Here is a 9692-nt window from a genome sequence, read left to right as displayed (position 1 = left end):
CCAGCAAGCTGGTGTCCGTACTCCTAGGGTGATCTATTTTTGTAATATTATGTATACACATAAGATGGTATGGGTATTGGTATTGGTAATGGTATTGGGCATGTTGGGTTAAACCCTTCCTTCTTTCCCCAAATCCGCTAAAATTTGCAGAAATAAATATATAAGTAATTTCCAGAAACAGCACCACTTTAAATCTCAGGCTGAGTGAGGTTTTGCAGCTAAGCCCATACAGGTAGAGATGTAATACTGGACACAGCCTAATGAACAGTGGTGGTGCTATTCTTCTAATCTCACAAGCCCCATTAAATTGGGAATAAGAGAATAGCATAAAACTCCTATCCATATTGTGCGCACCTACACGCCTCAGAATGCCGTTCCTTTGACCTCCGCAAGAAGCCTCTGGTTTTACAAGACATATTGCGAGACATTAAAGAATGAACTGACTGTTGGAATTCAATAGCTTTTGATGTGTAGCATCCTGCACTTTGTAAGGCAGGTAACACTTTGCTCTATTGTTTAAAAGAAAAGGCTAATAATGTTGACTGCAATAGTTATCTTGGCCTAAGATCATGAAACTTGGTGCCGGGATAATGACTCAAATTTGAGGTTATAGACCGAGAATGCAAAAAATTCACCAGGACTGCTTTTTGAAGTGATGAAATAAACGCCGTCTTGTTCCAGAAGTAATAATCTATGAGACATCCTCTGACAACATCTCCGCATCTGATAAATAGAAGCCATTCTCTGTTTGTTTGTATGTTATTCACATTACATGGAGACATGTGTCTTCCTCATCTCCCTTTCATTGCTGGAGAATCTTTAGTGGTCATGTCCTAGAGGAGCTGCCTTGATGTGAAATGACTTACGCTGCCAGACATCATCCTGACTTCAATTGAGGGCTCACTACTTAAAGACCCTTGACTGTCTCGTCTCATCCTGAATATATCACTGTACAAAGGGGCGAGAACTTTCTATTAGTATAGTTCTGAATAACTATTGGAGCACTGGTTTTATAACAGTATATCTGAATAACATGACACTATACAGAGCACTATAGGACTACACACATATTGATCTGCTGTCCCATGAGCATAAAGCTTGGACCTGATATGTGTCCAGGTATTACTATCTGAAAAGATAATATAACATTCTAGTAATAATCTGTTTCTCCAGAAAAAATAAACACCTCTGCCTCCTCTTCTCCCAGCACCTTTCACAGTTAGGAAAACAGAACTACAGAAAAACCCATGGTCCATCACCTTATAGACTCAATAATTCCTGATTATAATGGACACTTTCTCTATATTGCAGTGTCTTACTAACCCTTCCCTTCCTTTCTTTTAGAGGTTATGCTGGGATCTATCATTCTACAGCAAACACTACTTTATAAAAGATCAAGTATAGTTGCCTACATAAATATTTGTATAATAAATAGTAATATCACTACTGGCTTTAAACTTGAAACCATTTTGGACACTGGACAGGCAAGTAAATTACCACAAATATTCCACTAGTTGGCGCCAGTTCTCTTGTTATAAAGTACTGTACACTGTGCCAGCACAGGTATCTTCTGCTCCGATGTTTCATATATCAGGGAAGGAAAACATCTTATGTCATTTTCTGAATAAAAGAAAATCACACAGTGCCAGTAAGAAAATAAGATGGTGGTTGGTCTCATCAAATAATCAATCAGTTAGATATATGCTTATCATCTATCAGTTATACTGTATACTTACTAAATATATTGGTCTATTTAAATGTATGTAATTATATATACCTTATTATATCTATTAGTTTTTCTCATCCATTTAGTCTATCTATCATGGATTTATCTCTATTTATAATTGTTACGTGAAAATTAACTGGTAATTGGTTTCATTAATTATATATCTATCTTTTATCTTTTTCTATCTATCTATCAATCTATCTATCTTATATCTATTATATATCTATCTATCTATTATCTATCTACTTATCTATCATCTATCTATCTATCTATCTATCTATCTATCTATCTATCTCCTATTATCTATCTATCTATCTATCTATTATCTATCTCCTATCTATCTATCTATCTATCTATCTATCTATCTATCTATCTTATATCTATTATATATCTATCTATCTATTATCTATCTACTTATCTATCATCTATCTATCTATCTATCTCCTATCTATCTATCTATCTATCTATCTATCTATCTATCTATCTATCTCCTACTATCTATCTCCTATCTATCTATCTATCTCCTATCTATCTATCTATCTATCTATCTATCTATCTATCTATCTATCTATCATCTATCTATCTATCTATCTATTTCCTATCTATCTATCTATCTATCTCATCTATCTATCTATCTATCTATCTATCTATCTATCTATCTATCTATCTATCTATCTATCTATCTATCTATCTATCTATCTCCTATTATCTATCTATCTATCTATCTCCTATTATCTATCTATCTATCTATCTATCTATCTATCTATCTATCTATCTATCTCCTATCTATCTATCTATCTATTTTCTATGTATCTATCTATCTATCTATCTATCGTCTATCTATCTATCTCCTATCTATCTATCTATCTCCTATCTATCTATCTATCTATCTATCTATCTATCTATCTTTTTTCTTATCTATCTATCTATCTATCTATCTTCTATCTATCTATCTATCTATCTATCTATCTATCTATCTATCTCCTATCTATCTATCTATCTATCTTTTTTCCTATCTATCTATCTATCTATCTATCTATCTATCTATCTATCTCCTATCTATCTATCTCCTATGTATCTATCTATCTATCTATCTATCTATCTATCTATTTCCTATCTATCTATCTATCTATCTATCTAGTAGAATTTATTTTTCTACTTATTCTATCTGTTTAGTTCTTGTTTTATTTGTCTTTCAACCTTACTTCATCTATCTACTTTTGCAGTATTTTCTTTAGTCTATCCATCCATCCACCCTATTCATGATATATGTCTATTTTTTCTCTTTCTTTATTAAAGTTACTAAATTGATTTGTCTTCATATTTCATCTATGTATGTCATATTTCTATATCTATCAACCCACCAATCTCATATCTATTTATCCAATATAAACATTAATCATCTTTCTAGTTAGCTAGATATCAGTTATCTTTATTAAATTGATCTATCTACAAATTTAATCTATGTATCTGTTATATATATATATATATATATATATATATATATATATAAACTATCAACCTTATTAATCTAACCTATTTATGAACTGAATCGGTCTAGCTATGTCACCTTTGCACCATTGATACACAGTGTTTGGCCATCGTCACTATGATGTACAGTGTATCCGCTCAGTACAGAGAGCAGTCCCGTCTCATCCCCAGCCTGGGCTCCAGCTAATTGCAATGATTGTGCAATCCCCGGCTGCAGCCAGTCTGCCCTGTGATGGAGCTCGGGCTGGATCCCACAGCTTTGAAATCCCATCCCTTGGCTTTGTTGTGCCGTGTTCTGGGCGTGTATCCAAACAAGGCGAGCAGTATAAGTAGCTGCCGGCTGCGGAGCATCTTCAGACAGTAGCACAGGAGCCTTCAGCTGAGCAGCACCTCTTCCTCCTCCTCCTCCCAGGACTTACCCCCTGCTCTGTGACCATGCACCGGCCTCTCTGCATCAGGATGCTCATCACACTCCTCCTCACTCTTCTGCACGGAGCCTCTGCCTATGTGGTTATGGCTAACTCCAACTCCATCAAGAATGCTCCTGCAGCCCCAGCTGGCCAACCTATGGGCTTCTACCCAGTCAGTGTCAGCCCGGACTCCTACTATGACATTGCCAACAAGTACCAGCCATTTGATGCCTACCCGGTATGTACCATGCTGATGTTCTATATCTCCACTGTTCACACTTGTCTCTAACCCATGCAGTAGACTTAGAGGTGCCAATATACTGAGATATTGTATATATCCACTGTTCACACTTGCCTCTAACCCATGCAGTATACTTAGAGATGCCAATATACTGAGATGATGTATATATCCACTGTTCACACTTGTCTCTAACCCATACAGTATACTTAGAGGTGCCAATATACTGAGATGATGTATATATCCACTGTTCACACTTGTCTCTAACCCATGCAGTATACTTAGAGGTGCCAATATACTGAGATGATGTATATATCCACTGTTCACACTTGTCTCTAACCCATGCAGTATACTTAGAGATGCCAATATACTGAGATGATGTATATATCCACTGTTCACACTTGTCTCTAACCCATACAGTATACTTAGAGGTGCCAATATACTGAGATGATGTATATATCCACTGTTCACACTTGTCTCTAACCCATGCAGTATACTTAGAGGTGCCAATATACTGAGATGATGTATATATCCACTGTTCACACTTGTCTCTAACCCATGCAGTATACTTAGAGGTGCCAATATACTGAGATGTGCCAATATACTTAGATGTTATATATATACACTGTTCTTACTTGTCTGTAATCTATGCAATATACTTAGATGTGCCAATGTACTTAGATGGTATATATCTCCACTGTTCAACTGTTCACACTTGTCTGTAATTCTCCATGCAATATACTTGTATATGGAAAAGTGTCCATAGGGGAGGGGGAAAAATATATATAAAAAATAAATAAATATATTATTATTATTATTATTATTATTATTATTATTATTATTATTATTATTATTATTATTATTTAAAAAAATTCACCCATATAATACTTTATTGCAAACGTATCTGTAATACTGTATATGGTGTCTCTGATAACCTGTATCAGTGCTATACTGACATCTCCTGTATCCTGTTTCAGCTCTATAGTTGCACAGAAGATGATGATTGTGCCCTGGATGAATTCTGCCATAACTCTAGAAATGGCAACAACATGGTCTGCCTGGCATGCAGGAAACGTAGAAAAAGGTGCCTCCGGGATGCCATGTGCTGCATGGGCAACTACTGTAATAACGGTAAGTCCGAGTCATTGCATCTGGCAGGTAGCACTGCTCTCAGTCCTTAGTGCCAGTATATAGTTTACATAGTAAAGAATACAGCGGTTAATAGAGAGAGCATAGGGGGATTGTGACAAGTCCAGTTTTCCATTGAATGATAACTAGTTGTTGTTAAATGACTTGTAGCACAGCTTTATACATATCAATATTGTATTGTAGGACAACCTAAACAACTGTGTGTACAAAACATAGGACCCGCTCCATAGTCAGGGACTGGAAAAACAGCAGAACAATAATTTAGGCTGAAATCTCCTGTTTGATATGTAAAGCGACTGTTATGGGTGCAATGAATACAACATTGTCTGCAGCTGTAACACTAAATGGCTGTTTTGCTTAACAACAAAATACTGTCCTGTCTTTGAGGATTTAGACAAACACCCTAATGACAAAGCTCATGAGAAAGCTAGGGGTTCCCTAAACCTTAGCATAAATACTAAAGGGTCACTTACCATGACAATCGTAAATGGTCTTACCCACCAGCCAGTTTACAGAAAGCTTTAGCCTTTCGTGGTGACCTACTGTGATTGTGCTCTTTAGTAAGCCATTACATACACAGATGGAGGGCATTGTCTTCCATTGTTCAGATAGACCAGGTGATTGCTTTGTGATGCTATGTACACACGTCCTATGTAATAATCTTCTTATGGATGGCTTTGTATCACTGCTAATGGTGCACACTTCCAGATGCCTATGCTAAATTGTGACTCGTGCCCCTACAGGTATTTGTGTGCCGGTTGAACAAGAAAATGACCGTTTTCCGCATCCCGGATATGTGGAGGATACTATGATCGAGACCTACAATGCTGACCAGGCCACAGTGGATACTAACACCAAATTTACTACTTCCCCTTCTGGAATGCAGCCATTTAAAGGTAAATAAATGTTTGTTTTATAATGTAGACCTTCCATTACCTTCCACGCTTACCTACTTCATGGTAGGAAGGTTTACACTATCATACCCTATAGTAGCTGTGGAACTGTGGCTCATCTTTACAAGCTCTCATGGTCTTTATTCTCTACTTTCCAGGTCGTGATGGCGATGTGTGTCTCAGATCCTCCGACTGTGGACCAGGACTTTGTTGCGCTCGCCACTTCTGGTCAAAGATCTGCAAGCCTGTCCTTGAGGAAGGTCAAGTGTGCACCAAACACAGGAGAAAAGGCTCCCATGGACTGGAGATCTTCCAGCGTTGTCATTGTGGAGCAGGACTGTCCTGCAAGTTACAGAAAGGAGAATTCACAACAGCCCCTAAAACCTCCAGACTCCACACTTGTCAGAGGCTTTGAAAGCTTTCTGTGGACTTCATTTCAACCACTTTAAGCTAGGACTTTGCTTGACAGATGACTTGCTCCTTGGATGTACCTGTAACCTTATCACAGTTTACATGAAGTACTCTGGAGGTCGTCTATGATCCAGGGTCACCTGAATAGTTTCTTTTTACGGAACTGCACTTTATTCCTAGTGTTTGCAGTAAATTACTGTGTTGTAAATACAGTGCAACTCTCTCGGTTGTATATATTTATGATTGGGGAAAGTTACTAAATAGAGATGAGCAAACCTGGAGCATGCTCGTGCCGATTGGAACCCGAACTTTCGGCATTTGATTACCGGTGGCTGCTGAAGTTGGATAAAGCCCTAAGGCTATGTGGAAAACATGGATATAGTAATTGGCTGTATCTATGTTTTCCAGACAACCTTAGAGCTTTATCCAACTTCAGCAAGCCCAGCTAATCAAATACCGAACGTTCGGATCGACTCGAACCCGGTTCGCTCATCTCTATTACTAAACTTCTGCCATTTTGTCTCTATCTTGTACACTTGTACACAGTCCCCCCCCCCCCCCCTTATCCCTTTTTATATTGTATATAGAATCTATGTTTTAGGATGTCGGCAGTTTTATTTTAAATAAAATATTTTGAAAAATTAGACCTCTCTAGTCTGTTGTGATTCCATTTATCAGGGATTTAAACCAATCAGAATGTTTTTCTATATATATATTTTTTTTCTTGTTTACTTATTTAAATATCAACCATATTGCTGCTTCTATTCCCATATTGAGAAAAAGACATTCAATCATAATAACATCTGTCATTATCAGTATAACCATAATGTCCACAACATTTAATAATCGTTCTCAGAGCAGATTTGACCATAAGGAAAATATTTATAGTAAAAAAAAAGTATTAATAAAAAAATATAATTTGCTCTGTTAGAACTTTGAAATGAATCAGTATTCGTGGTGTTCTGATAGAATACAAGCATGGTGGCTGTAATAAGATAGATACATGAGAGGTTTGTTACAACACAATTACAATGAATACTATGAGGTTTTAGAACTAGATCCAATTATAAAACACTTGCTGGGATTTGTAGTTACACAGAAGCGCGAGACAGCTAGTGTTACCTGCGCTAGCCAAAGGCACAAAGCAAAACATTGTTACATGGATACAATTCAAAGTGGAGTAACTTTCAAAGGACAGGATGTAAAGTGATGTGCTGCTATGCATTGTCAATGGTCGATCATACAGGCCCTGTACACACCACCCTCCCCTTCTGTCTCTATCCCCATGAGCTTTTGTCATCTTCAGGAAGAAACTTTCCACTGGCTCCTGCCTCTCAGATCATCTAAAGCTGTAGAGCCAGGAAACACAATGGCAATAGAGGAAACAGAAAACCATCACTTGCACAGTTACTAAGAAGATGGGAGGCTGTTCCTAGATAAGTAGGGTCATATCAGTTACAAGGGCAGAGTGGCATAAAAACTTCTACACCTGCAGGACATCTTACTGCTCCACGGCCACAAAACAGATCTAAATAATTTGTTAGAAAATCTGTCCAGATGACCTCAATGATCCTGAAACAAGACAGAGCATTATTGGGTTCCCAGCACTGTGCAACTAAGTCACAGCATATATTTACTTGTAATTTAGTAATTTATATTGTGGGACCTAAGGTTAGACTACATGGTGGTTACCATAAGGTATGAATGACCATGTGTTTGCCTCAATAATCATTATGTGGGAAAGCATTCCATGCAATAATTATAGTATTTAATGAAGAAAGTATTCTGCACAGTATGTTATAGAACTGCATACCTGGACAGTAACATGAACGAATGCACATGCATCTTATAGGTTCATTTATTGTACTTTGCGAGTCTGGAAGCTGTAAATCCCTTTAGTAGAAGGGGTTGTAGTGTTTGCGTCAGAACTTCTGTTAAGTTAATGATCATCTGTTGGAATACTGGTACCTGAGGGCCCTATTACACTCTTCATTTGCCTATCATTTGCCTTTGATGACATCATTCATTTGCCACACATAGGTAATGGGTCTGCTGACTTAAATTATTATCATGGCAAAACAAGGCGGTAAAGCCAATGAATGAGCATGTCTGTTCACTGATCACTGGCCCTATTGCATATGGTGGTATCAGTCTGTTCAGTAGATGATCGCTGTGAGCAACAGGACTGGGACTTATGATACTGGGACCATTGACCAAATAGTTTCTTCCTGTGTGTGTGTATTTAATCCAGAACCACTTAGCTCATCTAATGCTGTCTGATACCGTTCACAACTATCTGTCTTCTATGTGACTTCTGTGACTTTTATTACTACACCAGTAATAACCACTGGAGATGAGCGCAACTTAAGCATGCAAGTCTGATCTTTCGGCATTTAAATACTGGAGACTAAAGAAGTTAGATGTAGCCCTAGAGAGTCCAGGAAAACATGCATACATCCTATGCAGAAGGGGTAATTACCCTGAGGTAGATTTTTTTTTAAAACTTCCCCTTGCATGTTCATTAGGCTGCAGCTTTACAGTAAGGGTCCTATTACATGGGCCAATTAAGGCCCAATCAATATTGTACACAGCCCAATAATCGTTTAGCAAGGGCTGCATGGACATCGTTGACCATGTCTGTGCAGCCCTTGCCCAAACAGTTAATAATTACCTGTACCGGTACCTGTAGCCGCTCCTGGTCTTCTCCTCCACTCTGTATAAGTCCCGACTCCGCGCGCTGCAGCTTCAGAGTGGCCTGTCACCGGTCCTGGCCAGTGATAGGCTGAGCAGCCAGTCAGCTCAGACAGGCCGCTCTGAAGCTGCAGCCCGCAGAGTCAGGATGCATACAGAGCGCAGGAAAGGCCAGGAAAAGTATTAACCGCTTGGGCAATCTTAAGCCATCGGCCGCGTATCGCTATTACATATATCAACACACATTTCTTTAGGTCTGGGCCGATTACTTGTCTCTATTACTTGTCTCTATTACTTGCAGTGATAGTCAGGCCGATTCATCCGATTATTGCTCTGTGTAATAGGGGGCCTAAGAGGTACAAGCTCAGACGGCCTTGGCATCTTTATCCTTACTGCTTATCTGTTCCAGCAAACCTGCACAGACACAGAAATCAAACATTTTGGTTGCTTATTATTATCCAGGATTGTACAAATATCCTCAATGTCTCTCTTGCAGAATCCAAAGACTGCCTGCATTTTAACCTGTTCAGTCCTTTGGTTGCATCCCCCAGATATAGGTGACATTGACTTCACCGGCTGAAATGTTGTGCACTCTTGACTGGTCAGAATAAACCTTCTGAGGAAAGCATGGGGGAACACAAATGTTGGTGTCCTACATTATTATGTGATATAGTGTCATAATG

General features: G+C 38.3%; 1 protein-coding gene across 1 annotated transcript; it reads left to right on the top strand.

Moving 5' to 3' along the window:
• Positions 1-3589: 3589 nt before the first annotated feature.
• DKK1 (dickkopf WNT signaling pathway inhibitor 1) lies at positions 3590-6609 on the top strand. Its single transcript, XM_069979079.1, has 4 exons — positions 3590-3865; positions 4843-4996; positions 5758-5910; positions 6066-6609. The coding sequence occupies exons 1-4, from the start codon at positions 3653-3655 to the stop codon at positions 6320-6322; spliced, it is 777 nt and encodes a 258-aa protein (XP_069835180.1). The 5' UTR covers positions 3590-3652; the 3' UTR covers positions 6323-6609.
• The last annotated feature ends 3083 nt before the right edge of the window (positions 6610-9692 follow it).

This window comes from Dendropsophus ebraccatus, chromosome 8 (assembly GCF_027789765.1).
Source record: "Dendropsophus ebraccatus isolate aDenEbr1 chromosome 8, aDenEbr1.pat, whole genome shotgun sequence".
Classification (NCBI taxonomy): domain Eukaryota; kingdom Metazoa; phylum Chordata; class Amphibia; order Anura; family Hylidae; genus Dendropsophus; species Dendropsophus ebraccatus.
The sequence above is the reverse complement of the archived record's forward strand: the minus strand, read 5'-3'. Positions and strand labels throughout refer to the sequence as shown.

Coding starts and splice junctions, on each gene's coding strand:
- DKK1 (XM_069979079.1), top strand. CDS start 3,653: ATGCACCGGCCTCTCTGCATCAGGATGCTCATCACACTCCTCCTCACT. Junction 4,997..5,757: donor GGGCAACTACTGTAATAACG/GTAAGTCCGAGT, acceptor GTGCCCCTACAG/GTATTTGTGTGCCGGTTGAA. Junction 5,911..6,065: donor TGGAATGCAGCCATTTAAAG/GTAAATAAATGT, acceptor TCTACTTTCCAG/GTCGTGATGGCGATGTGTGT.